The sequence below is a fragment of the Heterodontus francisci genome, chromosome 11 (assembly GCF_036365525.1).
Source record: "Heterodontus francisci isolate sHetFra1 chromosome 11, sHetFra1.hap1, whole genome shotgun sequence".
Classification (NCBI taxonomy): domain Eukaryota; kingdom Metazoa; phylum Chordata; class Chondrichthyes; order Heterodontiformes; family Heterodontidae; genus Heterodontus; species Heterodontus francisci.
The window spans coordinates 84,122,734-84,137,627 of NC_090381.1; the positions used below are offsets into that span (position 1 = coordinate 84,122,734).

General features: G+C 42.1%; 1 protein-coding gene across 1 annotated transcript in view; it reads left to right on the forward strand.

The window, feature by feature from the left end:
* The window catches only part of eif4e2 (eukaryotic translation initiation factor 4E family member 2), a 48,477-nt gene that overhangs the window by 31,958 nt on the left and 1,625 nt on the right, over positions 1-14,894 (forward strand). Inside the window, exons 5-6 of the mRNA XM_068042363.1 lie at positions 4,083-4,235; positions 6,809-6,945. Coding sequence (XP_067898464.1) covers positions 4,083-4,235; positions 6,809-6,945 — 290 coding nt within the window. The remainder of the gene's footprint in view (positions 1-4,082; positions 4,236-6,808; positions 6,946-14,894) is intronic.

Sequence of the window (14,894 nt, forward strand, 5' to 3'; positions counted from 1 at the left end):
TGTATAAGCTGGGGATGTTGGCCGCCTCGAGGACTTCTGTGTTGGAGATACGGTCCTGCCACCTAATGCCAAGTATTCTCCGGAGGCAGCGAAGATGGAATGAATTGAGACGTCGCTCTTGGCTGACATACGTTGTCCAGGCCTCGCTGCCGTAGAGCAAGGTATTGAGGACACATGCCTGATACACTCGGACTTTTGTGTTCCGTGTCAGTGCGCCATTTTCTCACACTCTCTTGGCCAGTCTGGACATAGCAGTGGAAGCCTTTCCCATGCGCTTGTTGATTTCTGCATCTAGAGACAGGTTACTGGTGATAGTTGAGCCTAGGTAGGTGAACTAGGTAGGTCGCCATCAGAAACTCCTTGCTTAGCATGATCGAGCCTCCCTCAAATGGCTCTGAACCCATACTGTCCATCCGACTGCTCACCACCTCTGGTCCAGTACACCTACTCAACATCTATGCTCCAACACTCTGCTCCCCACCTGAAGCTAAAGATCAGTTCTACGAGGAACTCCATAGCATCATTAGCAGCATCCCCAACACCGAACACCTATTCCTGCTGGGGGACTTTAATGCCAGGGTTGGGGCCGACCATGACTCATGGCCCTCCTGCCTTGGGCGCTATGGCGTTGGAAGGATGAATGAGAACGGGCAGAGACTGCTTGAGTTGTGTACCTATCATAACCTCTGCATCACCAACTCATTCTTTCACACTAAACCCTGTCATCAGGTTTCACGGAGGCACCCAAGATCGTGTCGTTGGCACCAGCTAGACCTCATTGTCACAAGGCGAGCCGCCTTAAACAGTGTTCAAATCACACGCAGCTTCCACAGTGCGGACTGCGACACCGACCACTCCCTGGTGTGCAGCAAGGTTAGACTCAGACCAAAGAAGTTGCATCATTCCAAGCAGAAGGGCCACCCGCGCATCAATACGAGCAGAATTTCTCACCCACAGCTGTTACAAAAATTTCTAAATTCACTTGTAACAGCCCTTCAAAACACTCCCACAGGGGATGCTGAGACCAAGTGGGCCCACATCAGAGACACCATCTATGAGTCAGCTTTGACCACCTACGGCAAAAGTGCGAAGAGAAATGCAGACTGGTTTCAATCTCATAATGAAGAGCTGGAACCTGTCATAGCCGCATTGCACTGTTGAACTACAAGAAAGCCCCCAGCGATTTAACATCCGCAGCACTTAAAGCAGCCAGAAGCACTGCGCAAAGAACAGCCAGGCGCTGCGCAAACGACTACTGTCAACACCTATGCAGTCATATTCAGCTGGCCTCAGACACCGGAAACATCAGAAGAATGTATGATGGCATGAAGAGAGCTCTTGGGCCAACCATCAAGAAGATCGCCCCCCTCAAATCTAAATCAGGGGACATAATCACTGACCAACGCAAACAAATGGACCGCTGGGTTGAGCACTACCCAGAACTGTACTCCAGGGAGAATGTTGTCACTGAGACTGCCCTCAATGCAGCCCAGCCTTTACCAGTCATGGATGAGCTGGACATACAGCCAACCAAATCGGAACTCAGTGATGCCATTGATTCTCTAGCCAGCGGAAAAGCCCCTGGGAAGGACAGCATTACCCCTGAAATAATCAAGAGTGCCAAGCCTGCTATACTCTCAACACTACATGAACTGCTATGCCTGTGCTGGGACGAGGGAGCAGTACCCCAGGACATGCGCGATGCCAATATCATCACCCTCTATAAAAACAAAGGTGACCGCGATGACTGCAACAACTACCGTGGAATCTCCCTGCTCAGCATTGTGGGGAAAGTCTTTGCTCGAGTCGCTCTAAACAGGCTCCAGAAGCTGGCCGAGCGCGTCTACCCTGAGGCACAATGTGGCTTTCGTGCAGAGAGATCCACCATTGACATGCTGTTCCCCCTTCGTCAGATACAGGAGAAATGCCATGAACAACAGATGCCCCTCAGCAGACGTGGTCTCTTCAGACTACTAGAAAAGATTGGATGCCCAGCAAAGCTACTAAGTATCATCACCTCATTCCATGACAATATGAAAGGCACAATTCAACATGGTGGCTTCTCATCAGAGCCCTTTCCTATCCTGAGTGGCGTGAAACAGGGCTGTGTTCTCGCACCCACACTTTTTGGGATTTTCTTCTCCCTACTGCTTTCACATGCGTTCAAGTCCTCTGAAGAAGGAATTTTCCTCCACACAAGATCAGGGGGCAGGTTGTTCAACCTTGCCCGTCTAAGAGCGAAGTCCAAAGTACGGAAAGTCCTGATCAGGGAAACTCCTCTTTGCTGACAATGCTGCTTTAACATCTCACACTGAAGAGTGCCTGCAGAGTCTCATCGACAGGTTTGCGGCTGCCTGCAATGAATTTGGCCTAACCATCAGCCTCAAGAAAACGAACATCATGGGGCAGGACGTCAGAAATGCTCTATCCATCAATTTGATTATCACCATGTTGTATAAGAAGGCTTCCAGTTTTTGGCGGAATAGTTAACAAATGTCCCTTGAGCTTGAATGTAGAAAAGCAACCGAAGTTGCACTTTTGCTCATACTTTCATTTGAGATAACTGTGTTCTTAGTCTGTTGTGTGAATCTAAGCAATAGTGCTGAATTTTGTACTCTTTATTGTTATGTGGGTGGTCACAACCAATAGTTCATAGCAGATAAAGCCAATAATAACTTGCATTCATGTAGTGCCTATGATATAGGGAAAAACCTACAACGCCAATGAGGGAGAGATAGATAGGGTGACAAAAACTTGGTTAAAGAGCTGGTTTTAACAAACCTTTTGAAACAGAATGAGATGGAAGTGTTTAAGAAGGAAATTTAAGGGTGATAAACAGGCAGCTGAAGGTACAACTTCTGATAGTTGGGTGAATGAAGGCAAGAAACTCAAAAAGCCAGAGCTGGAGAAATGGTGAGTTCGAAGGGTTGATGGGGTGCATTGTAGGACTGGAGGAGGTTCGAGATGTGGAGGACAAGACTGGAGGGATTTAAATACTAAAATGGGAATGTTAAGTTCGTTGGACTGGGACCAACACATCAGCAAAAGCATGAGTTATCTACAAATGAGACTTGATGAAGAAAAGCTTTGGATGAGCCAATTTGAAAGAGTAAAGGCACTGGCACGTTGGACCTAGCGGGTGTTGCTGTGGGAGGAATAAGTCTATTGAGATTCTTCAGCAAGTATTTTTAATTTAATGTGTTGAAGGATGGGATGCCAGGAGAGACTGGTAAAAAGGGAAAGGGTTGTATGGGACAAGATGCAGAAGGAGGAATTTTGGACTATTTATAGTTTATTTAGGATTGAGCTTGGGATGTTGACCAGGAAGGCTGTTGGAGAGGTTGAGCCTGAAGATAACAAAGATGTGGATGAGAGTTTCCACAGTATTGTTAGTGAGGTAAGGGTGGGTGATACTGCAGAGATGGAAATGGACACTTTTGGTGATGGATATGCTGTGGGGTCTGACACTCAGCTCATATTGGAGCAGAATTCTGTTGAGCAGCATCTGACTGACCCTCAATGAGCAGCCATTATGATGGTTACAAGTTGGAATGGAACCAGGTGAGGGTGGTACCACAAACATTGAACATAGTTGAGAATGGGATGGTTGTGGCTTTGACCAGTGCAGTTTTGGTTGTGTGAGCAGGGTGGGAATCAGACCCTAAGCATTTGATCAAGGAGTGATGGGAGATGTGGGCACGGAACTAAGTTCCAATGGCACAATTGAGAAAAAACATGTAACATTTGCAGCGTAACAGGTGACTATTCGGCCCATTGTGTTTATGCCAGCTGAAAAAGAGCTATCCAGCCTAATCTCGCTTTCCAGCTCTTGGTCTTAGAGAGGAAGGTGAAGTTGGGTAGTTGAGAGAGATTGAGGAACCAGCCAAAATGTCACTTGTTCCATCACAATGCATCTCCTGCTGCTTGACTGTTCAGACAGTTGAAGTCACAAGATAGCCAACAGCTCATCCGCCTCCCTTCCCAGTTATAGCAGATTTCGTGGAAGAGTGAGATAAAATGAATGGATGAACATAAAATAAGCCTTTGTTTTAAGGTTTTTATTTCTGTGGATCTTTTTCCAGGATGAAGCTAATAAGAATGGTGGAAAGTGGATTATCCGTTTGCGGAAAGGACTAGCATCACGCTGCTGGGAGAACCTGATTTTGGCAATGCTGGGTGAGCAGTTCATGGTTGGAGAGGAGATATGTGGGGCTGTTGTTTCAGTTCGATTTCAGGTATACCACTCACTTCAATTCTATGGAGAAAATTGTTTGCTTATTGTAGTTTTGTTTGAACCGTGGCAGAACTTTAATCACGATAGCAATTGCCTGTTTTTTGAAAAAAAAACCTGCAGTGCTTTACATCAAGTATATTACTTGAAAGTGCTTGTGCTCCATGCAAGGTTTCTGAAAATTTCTAGTGAACCCAAATTGTATTTGATAAATGTTGGTAAATGTAATTTTCTTCTGGGACAGGCAGAATATTGTGACTGAGGGTCAAAAGCAGTTTGAAATTCCATCAAATTCCAGTTACTGACCTCTTGCTAAAATGCACGAATATTTTTTGGTCAATTTTGTCAAAGTTTTAACTGGTCCCTTTTTGATGTAGTGCAGTTTAGAAATGGTTTAAGCAATTGACTCACTCCAAAAGCAAAACGAATTACACCAAATCAAACACCAGCTTTGGAACCTGCCCTAATTATTTCCATTAAATTAAACATACAGAAAATTGGGCAGGCTTCTTTATTGACATCTGATCTGCCTTGTCCAATTTTTCATCTTTGCACTTAGTCCAAGCAGTCCAATATGCTACAGGATACTAACAGGAAAATCAGCTTCACATAACTACACAGGTTTTGTACTTAAACTGTTGCCATATCCAGTATTCCTTGTCTTATATTAGAAGAAAAATTAAGTACATGAAGACCCGAAGGGGGAAATATAAATGACATGTAAATTTTAAGCTTACACTGAAATCATGCAATTTGGTTAATTTTAAGTACTTTTATACTTTACAATTGATGCACATTTAACACAGCTCCTGACTACTTCAGAGACATTCCTCCAACCTCCATACGGTGCTACTTCATACTGGCACTCTTTTTCCCTCTTAACATGGCGCTCGTCTCACCTCAATACAACCTGGTATTCCTTTCCTTCTCTAACCAGTTCATGTTGACACTTTCCTCATTCCCTTTGTTAATTCTGACCAGTCTCCTTCCTCCCCTGCCCAATGTGCCATTAACAGCTTACCCACTTTCTCCCTCCCACCCAGTTTCTCTCTTGCCCTTCCCCCTGACAGTTGCATACAGTAGGTATAGTTTTCAGGAGAATTCTCATTTATGTATGCAGTAGCTAGAAGCATTTCCATTAACAACAGGGGTGGGATTAAAGTCAGATGGATCCAATCAGTTTATTGTGGTTAGACTTGGGCAGGAGCGGGATTGAGAACATAAAAGGTTGATCTGTACTGATTATTGTCAGCAAATAAGCACAGCTATTTTTAGTTTACCTTTTGGGTTTGGCAAAAAGGCAGTGGTAATGGTCTGACTTGGGTTAGGCTAGGAAGTGTAGGAAATTCCAAGATCTGAATTGTAAATGTTAAAAGAGTGGCAGTAAGGGGCTCTGTTAGGCTACAAATGCATAGATATCCCAATAGAGGTATTGGGCACTGGACTTCCTCCTGTGCAGAGCTAGGTAAATAGCATTAAGTAGGAGGGCAATGAGAACCACTAGTTCAATGACAGAATGCACCACAAGTGTCAGACCCCAGAGAGAGAATCTCCCGGTGTGGAGAAGTGTTAATGCAGGAAATCCTAATCTTCAGTGGGTGTGATGAATGATTTTTGAAAACTTGTTTGATTTTCTGGTGTTTGTTGATTAGTAGCTGTTGAAAAAATTGAAATAGTGATTGGTATATTTTTCCTAACTGCACTTAACAGATAATTTGATTTTTTTTTTTTTGTCTGACGTTTAGTTATAACTGCTTGTCCAACATCCAGTATTGGATGAGCAGATATTTCCTGCAGCAATATTGGAAAGATCAAAGCCATTGCCATTGGTCCCCACCACAAATTCTGTTCCCTACTCCATCAACTCTATCCCTCTACATGGCTAGTGTCTGAGGCTCAACCAGACTGTTTGCATCCTTGACTTCCTATTTGACCCCAAGATGAGTTACCAACCCATATCCGCTTCATCACTAAGACTGCTCATTTCCACCTCCGTAACAGTTTTCCCTTTGCTCCAGCTCACCTGCTGAAGCCATTGTCCATGCCTTTGTTACGTTTAGGTTTGACAATTGCAGTGTTCTCCTGGCTGGCCTTGCATCCTCTATAAACCTGAGCTCGTTAATACTTAACTTATGCCAAGTTCAATTCACCCATCACTCCTGTGTTCACTGGCTTATGTTGGCTCCCTCCAAGATCTCTTGCGATCCTCCAATTCGGGCTTGTTGCACATCCCCAATTTCTATCACTCCATCTTTGGTGGCCATGCCTTCAGCTGACCCTGAACTCTAGAATTCCCTCCGTAAAGTTCTCTGCCTCTCTCTCCTCCTTTAAAATGCTCATTAAAACCTGCCTATTTGACCAAGGTTTTAGTCACCATTAGTGGTTTGATAAATTTTCTTTGATAATGGCTCCTGTGACTAGCCTTGGTATGTTTTACTAGGGTAAAGGAGCTTTATAAATGCAAGTTGTTGTTTTGAGATGAGAAGCAGGATTTTTTTGTTATGTATGTAGTTGTGCACTGTTCGTAGTGTGTGATCCTCCAGAACTCATTAAACTTAGATTTCTCTTTATTACTAGGAAGACATTATCTCAATATGGAATAAAACAGCCAGTGACCAAGCTACAACTGCTCGCATACGAGACACATTACGACGTGTCCTAAACTTACCACCTAATACTATCATGGAATACAAGACACACACTGACAGTATCAAGTGAGTGCAACCAGGAACTTATAGAATAGTTTAGCCCAAGATGTTTATATTGGATATTAAATTAAAAATATTGAAATTTAAATCAATATTTCACAAAAATGCACAAATCAAGTGGGATATGAGGGAATCCTCTTTGGCCTCCTTGTCTCTAGAGACAATCGATAAGCGCCTGGAGGTGGTCAGTGGTTTATGAAGCAGCACCAGGAGTGGCTATAAAGGCCAATTCTAGAGTGACAGACCCTTCCACAGGCACTGCAGATAAAATTGGTTGTCGGGGCTGTTACACAGTTGGCTCTCTCCTTGCACTTCTGTCTTTTTTCCTGCCAACAGTTAAGTCTGGTCGACTCGCCACTCTTTAGCCCCGCCTTTATGGCTGTCCGCCAGCTCTGGCGATCACTGGCAAATGACTCCCACAACTTGTGGTCAATGTCACAGGACTTCATGTCGCGTTTGCAGACGTCTTTAAAGCGGAGACATGGATGGCCGATGGGTCTGATACCAGTGACGAGCTGGCTGTACATTGTGTCCTTGGGGATCCTGCCATCTTCCATGCGGCTCACATGGCCAAGCCATTTCATGCGCCGTTGACTCAGTAGGGTGTATATGTTGGGGATGTTGGCTGCCTCGAGGACTTCTGCTTTGGAGATACGGTCCTGCCACCTGATGCCAAGGATTCTCCGGAGGCAGCGAAGCTGGAACGAATTGAGATGTTGCTCTTGGCTGACATATGTTGTCCAGGCCTCGCTGCCGTGGAGCAAGGTACTGAGGACACAGGCTTGATGCACTCGGACTTTTGTGTTCTGTGTCAGTGCGCCAGTTTCCCACACTCTCTTGGCCAGTCTGGACATAGCAGCGGACGCCTTTCCCATGCGCTTGTTGATTTCTGCATCGAGACAGGTGATAGAATACATAGGCAGCATCATGCAGTTGTATCAGTGGTACCAAAACTGAGATGAAGTGGAAATAGTTGACCATGCCACATTGATGTCATCGTTTTCCTAACATTCACTCTGTACTTCTAAAATCAATCTGAACTAATGATTTGTTTTCATTTACTTGTGTCATCTTCCAGTTAAATTTACTGACTTGAAAGATGCACTGTAGTTTATCAGAGGGTGCAAATATCACTACTCATGTCAATTGTATTTATTTGCATAGAGCTTTTAAGCTGGCATCAGAAAGGGAGATTTTTTTTGTGAACTAAGATTAGAAGGAAACACCTTTATACTGGCGATTTTATTGTGACTACACTACAAATGCAAAATGTACACTTAATTTAAATAGAATCTTAAATTAAGGTATAGATCAAGATACAGGGGTTCAGGTATTTTGGTTGAGCTCTTGATAGCACTGCTTCGTGATGTACTGATTTCTGAAGAAATTTTAAGAAAACCCGAAGAGCATAAGGGTCCTTTTGTGAAGTGAAGTGAATTCTGCAGTCCTAACTCATTTTCTAGTGGGCAGTGGACCCCGGTACAAAATTGCATCTAATCTATGATGATACTCGGGTTTTTGTCTGTCTGGATTGTTTTGATTGGCCGGTGGGTTGATTTGAGAGTCTGGGGCGTGTGGTGGACTGGAGTACTGTTGAAATAAAGATAATAATTTGACCACGTATATTTTGCTGGTCCCTTCTAGTTTAATACAATATGCCGTCTTACTCCAAGAAACCGCAGTTGTGGGAAATGAAAAAATATAGTCCAGTAGAGGGTGCTCTTTTAAGATTGGGGCTGAGGCATTTTGATATGTCAGTCAAAAGTGCTTTACTCTGAACTCCTTTTGTGTGGCTTGGAAGTACTTGCTGCTGACGATAAATGCAAAATTTGGATATTATTCCATTTCCACGTGCCACAAACTTCATACAGAAAGTTAGAAGAAATAGGACACAGAATGAGATCAAAGGCATAGGTGTGACAGTGGACAATATAGATACAAGAGAAGTACCACTCAAGTTTTTTTTTTATTCGTTCATGGGATGTGAGTATCGCTGACAATGCCGGCATTTGTTGTCTGTCTGTAATTGCTCTTGAGAAGGTGGTGTTGAGCTGCCGCTTTGACCCACTGCAGTCCCTGTGGTGTAGGTACACCCACGGTGCTGTTACGGATGGAGTTTCAGGATTTTGACCCAGCGACAGTGAAGGAACGGTGATATAGTTCCGAGTCAGGATGGTGTGTGGCTTGGAGAGGAACTTGCAGGTGGTATTCTCGTGCATCTGCCCTTGTTCTTCTAGATGGTAGAGGTCATGGATTTGGAATGTTTTTAGTATTGCACATTTTATTGTGATGTGACTTCTGTTTTAATGATTAAATGTTACAAATTTTATAAGAACACCAAAACACATCCTACGATGATCCATCTGTTCATTCTGTAAATAGAAATAGTTATAATACAGAAAAATAAAATGTTTATTCTGACACAGTACACATTATGTGTGTTACTTGATTGTTAGGATTCTCGCAGCAGAGCAGGAGCAATGGGACTGATGACAATAGCAAGAGGTAACTTAACTGAAGATGGTTTCCTGGGGTTACTGTTAAGCAGGAAATGGAGGATCATGTTCTACCTCAAGAGAATAGTTGTCCTTGTGATATTTCTCAGTTGGCTAGGTAATCTACTGATGGTATGTGGAGCATAATTAAAGAATTCACAAACTACTAAGATCTGGAAAATTTAATGGCATATCTATCTTCAGGACCTGCAATTATTTTAGATTATTCACAAAGTTATTTTAAAAAACCTCAACAATGTTTATCCTGTATATTTATTTAGTTCTTTCTTTTGGGCCTCCTTATCTCGAGAGACAATGGATACGCGCCTGGAGGTGGTCAGTGGTTTGTGAAGCAGCGCCTGGAGTGGCTATAAAGGCCAATTCTGGAGTGACACTTAGTACTACTTAAAAATTCTCTAAAAGTCATATGTTGTAGTGTTATGTGCTTGCCCAAAATAAATATCTGGAGTAAGTGTGTCTTGGAATCATTTAAATAGCAGTATTTGATCACCAAAACTAATGAGTTCATGTAATTTGTTCAAGCTGTTCAATATGGAAATGCAACAATATCCTTACTATATAATTCAATAAAGAAGTTAGAATTGAGCCTAAGATGTAGGTAAATTAAATTAATTTACTTGAATTTTTCAGTCTAATTACAGCCCTTTTACCAGTATTGCCCTAGTACCCATTGGGATTTGGCATTGTCATACATTCTGATAAATGTTTGTGTATCTGTGTACATCGTTTAACTGCTGCCTTTTGATAGAAGTTAATGGTCTAAATTTCAGCTTGGCCGTAATCAGTTAATGTTCAATTTTTAAACAAAGTTCTAAATATATCAAAATGCCTTCCCTCTAGTGACCCACTGGAAGTCCCAGAACAGAGTTGCTACATTTTGCAGTTCCAACTTTTCTAAAACCACAGAAGAGCAGCAAGTTGGGGTGTTTTCACCTCGCAGACCTCAAAGAGGTCTATTAGCCCTAATAGTTTAAAAGAAAAACAATCTGTCTGTAATGGCATTGAGCTTTTCATAATTGAACAAATCCTGTGCTGTCAAACATTAACAGTATATCCGCATTCTTTTATCCTCCACATATAATTGCATTAAATTGTCACCCAACTGGAAAAAATAATGGGGTCATTTGTCCATTTTGAGTTTTTATCACTGTAGCTTTGGATAAACTATGCAATCTCCCACAGTGTAAAATACTAGGGCCTAATCTTCAGCTCAGTTCTTTCTCTCATTTTTGGCAGCACCATCTCATTGTCTAACAGAGTAAAAGTAGTAGTACTTTTGAAGTGGGAATTGCTTCATGGTTTGATTTCTAACCAACTTGTAATTATGTCATTATTATTTGCAGTTTTCTTCACAATATTTTGACCAGGTTGAAATTTATTTTGGGCACTGCTCAATGTGAGTTTAAGGTCTGCGTTTATTCTGTTTCTAGTAATAAATGATTGATTTGTATGCCTGTGTTGCCTTCCTAAGAACACACAGCTTTGTTCAGAAAATCTCGTACTTGTAAAATATCAGGACTCATTCTCAATTCAGCTTTTATCCTTGAATGAGATACCACATCTGTGCTCCAAAAACAAGCGCACACAGATAGGGGTTTTAGTATTTCAATTCATATATTGGGTCAATGCTCTATATAATGAGCATTGAGCATGCATAGTTGAACATCTCTTCAGTGTGAGGGATAAGGAATCGGAACTTTTGTGGCCTGTTCACCTTTCATCCAGCTTATGCCCTCAATCTTCTGCACATTAGGTGCCAAAGCAACTTCAATAATCCATAGTGTTAGACCACCTCAGTTGTTATAGGTAAAAGCACAAATTTCTCAATTGACATGGTCTACTGATGCATGCATTTCAAATGCTCCAACTTACCTTTGGTTTTAACTACTAATCATAGCTGTATTACTTGAAATGACATGGACTTCGGTGTCAACTAACTAATGCACCAAGACCAAATATAATTAAAAGTGACTCTGCACAGTTCTTTGAGGCCTGGTCTCCTATTGCCACCTGTATTCAACAAGGCTATGCTTCCATAGCGGAAGGTTACAAAGCACTTAGTCACTTACATATCTCTACTAGCCTTGTACATTTGGTTTTGGTTGGTACTGCAGAACTTTCCCTGTTTAAGCTAATGTTGAAATGTGTTTAGCCTAATTTTGATTTAGAGGACTTTTTTTTAGTCCTGTAAGCTTGAAAATCCCAAAAAAAGGCTTTCATTTATATAGTGCTGTTCATGACCATCGGACATCTCAAAGTGCTTTACAGTCAATTAAATATTTTTGAAGTATTGTCACTGTTGTAAGAAATGTGGCAGCCAATTTGCTCACAACAAGCTCCCACAAACTGCATGATGATGACCAGATAATCTGTTTTGTGCTGTTGATTGAGAGAAAAATATTGGCCAAGACAGTGGGGATAACTTTGGTGCTCTTCTTCGAAATAGTGCCATAGGATCTTTTACGTCCACCTGAGAGGAAAGACGGGGCCTCAGTTTAATGTCTCATCGAAAGATGGCACCTCTGATAGTGCAGCACTCCCTCCGTACTGCACTGGAGTGTCAGCCTTGATTTTTGTACTCAAGTCCTGGAGTGGGACTTGAACCCGCAACCTTCTGACTGAGGTGAGAATGCTACCAACTGAGCCACAACTGACACTTGGGACCCCAGTACGAGTCTTATTTGTGTTTCGTTCCAATTAACATCTCATTTTTGATTGTGCAGTTTAATTTCAAGGTAGTCCTGTTCAATTTTATTTTAATTTTATAACTATTTCTATACTTTTTGATGGTTTACTGAAAAGAGGGAAAATGCTGTTGACTGCACCAAATCTATCTCCATGAAGCAATCAAATCCAGGATTTTTGGCAAGTTTGATGCCTAGGTTGGCAAGCCTGGCCATTATCAGAATAAATAAAATTAAAAACTGAAATCAAAGGATTTTTACCAGTATTGCATTATTCTGTCACAAAGAACTCATGGATGTGCAGATTATTACAGTAAATTTCCTGAACTGCCAAAGTATATCCTCACTATTCAGCCCTCAGTCAGTATCATCTTTGACAGTTATTAAGAACTTGACTGATGAGAACTCTTTAAAATAAAATTTCTGCTGCTAGGTTGATTATTTTGATTTTTGGATAATGTTCATAATCTTGGATTATGAAATCCCAACATTTTCACTTTAACAATCTTGGTTTTCTGACATCCCAGTTTGGTCATTTGGTTGCTATTGCTCTCCAATGGAGGGAACTGCTGGGGAGGTTCTTGAAGTGTGCAAAATATAAGATCCTTTAATTCCAATTTAATTGCTCTTGCTTACTGTGTGTTCTTTTGCACCCTGTATGTTCTCCTTGCACCCTCCAATTTATTTCCTATAATCTCCTGGTTCTTGTATTTGCATGTTGAAGAAGTGAACTTCACACCTTGTAATAAACCCACTTTGTAATTTATGGCACTAAGTTCAGTTTGTCCTTGGAAACATTTCTGTGTAATTGTTTCAGAATTTCATGTATTTCATGAGTACATTTTTCTGACAACAAATGTGAATTTCATTGCATTGTTGGTTTTTTTTTGCCTTTTCAGTCATATTTATGTGCTATACGTTTTAGACATAATTGCTTTGTTAGTATTGGCTAACGCTATACTACTGATGACCAAAAAGACATTATGATGTGGGCAGTAGAATGTATTTCTTATAGTGTCAGTGATCAAGTAAAATTAAAGCTCATTCTACTTGGGGTCCTTTTTTTTAAAAAGCTCCGTAGACCCTTATTCATAAGCTGGATACTTGACGCAACTTCCTTATCTTCTGTAAAATTACTTCTTAGATCAGTGTACTGAAGAGGTTGCCTTCTTCAATAGAAGGAGGGTTAAAACATGGTTTCAAAAGCAAATGATTGATACAGTTTGTGGAGTGTAAATGAATGAGAAAGTAAGAAAGATTACTTGCCTTTTTAGAATACGGTCTTCATCTTTCTTTCCATGTAATTTATCCTACACTTACGTTGCCCTTCCTTTCCTGCTGTCTTCTCTGGTTTGGAGTAATTCAGACTTGGTCATTTTTTCCTGAGATATTGCTTTGTTGTATTTGCATCGTCTTCTCTTTTAACCACCTTTGTTAAAACAGGACTGGGTTGCCATACAGTGGGAGGAGATCAAATTGCTGTCATAAAGCTATCCTCTGTTGGATGACTGGCCCGATTCAGTTGTATGTGGAGGATAAATTATATGGAAATAGTAAGGCAGATAATACTGAAGATGGATTACTTTATATTACTTCAGTAATGCTGCAGCACTTGAATTTACTTTACATTGGACTTAATTCTATCAGATTCTTCCAGTTTTCTATAAGAACAAGGGTGACGGCAGTGACTGCAACAACTACCGTGGAATCTCCCTGCTCAGCATAGTGGGGAAAGTCTTCGCTCGAGTCGCTTTAAACAGGCTCCAGAAGCTGGCTGAGCGTGTCTACCCTGAGGCGCAGTGGCTTTCGAGCAGAGAGATCCACCATTGACATGCTGTTCTCCCTTCGCCAGCCACAGAAGAAATGACACGAACAACAGATGCCCCTCTACGTTGCTTTCATTGATCTCACCAAAGCCTTTGACCTTGTCAGCAGACGTGGTCTCTTAAGACTACTAGCAAAGATCGGCTGTCCATCAAAGCTACTAAGTATCATCACCTCATTCCATAACAATATGAAAGGCACAATTCAGCATAGCAGCGCCTCATCAGACCCCTTTCCTATCCTGAATGGCGCAAAACAGGGCTGTGTTCTCACACCTACACTGTTTGGGATCATCTCCCTGCTGCTCTCACATGCGTTCAAGTCTTCAGAAGAAGGACTTTTCCTGCACACAAGATCAGATGGCAGGTTGTTCAACCTTGCCCATCTAAGTGCGAAGACCAAAGTACAGAAAGTTCTCATCAGGGAACTCCTGTTTGCTGATGATGCTGCATTAACATCCCACACTGAAGAGTGTCTGCAGAGACTCATCGACAGGATTGCAGCTGCCTGCAACAAATTTGGCCTAACCATCAGCCTCAAGAAAATGAACATCATGGGACAGGATGCCAGGAATGCACCATCCATCAATATCGGTGACCACGTTCTGGAAGATGCAGAAATCAACAAGCGCATGGGAAAGGCTTCCACTGCTATGTCCAGACTGGCCAAGAGAGTGTGGGAAAATGGCACACTGACATGGAACACAAAGGTCCGAGTGTATCAAGCCTGTGTCCTCAGTACCTTGCTCCACGGCAGCGAGGCCTGGGCAATGTATGTCAGCCAAGAGCGACGTCTCAATTCATTCCATCTTCGCTGCCTCCAGGGAATCCTTGGCATCAGGTGGCAGGACCGTATCTCCAACACAGAAGTCCTCGAGGCGGCCAACATCCCCAGCATATACACACTACTGAGCCAGCGGCACTTGAGATGG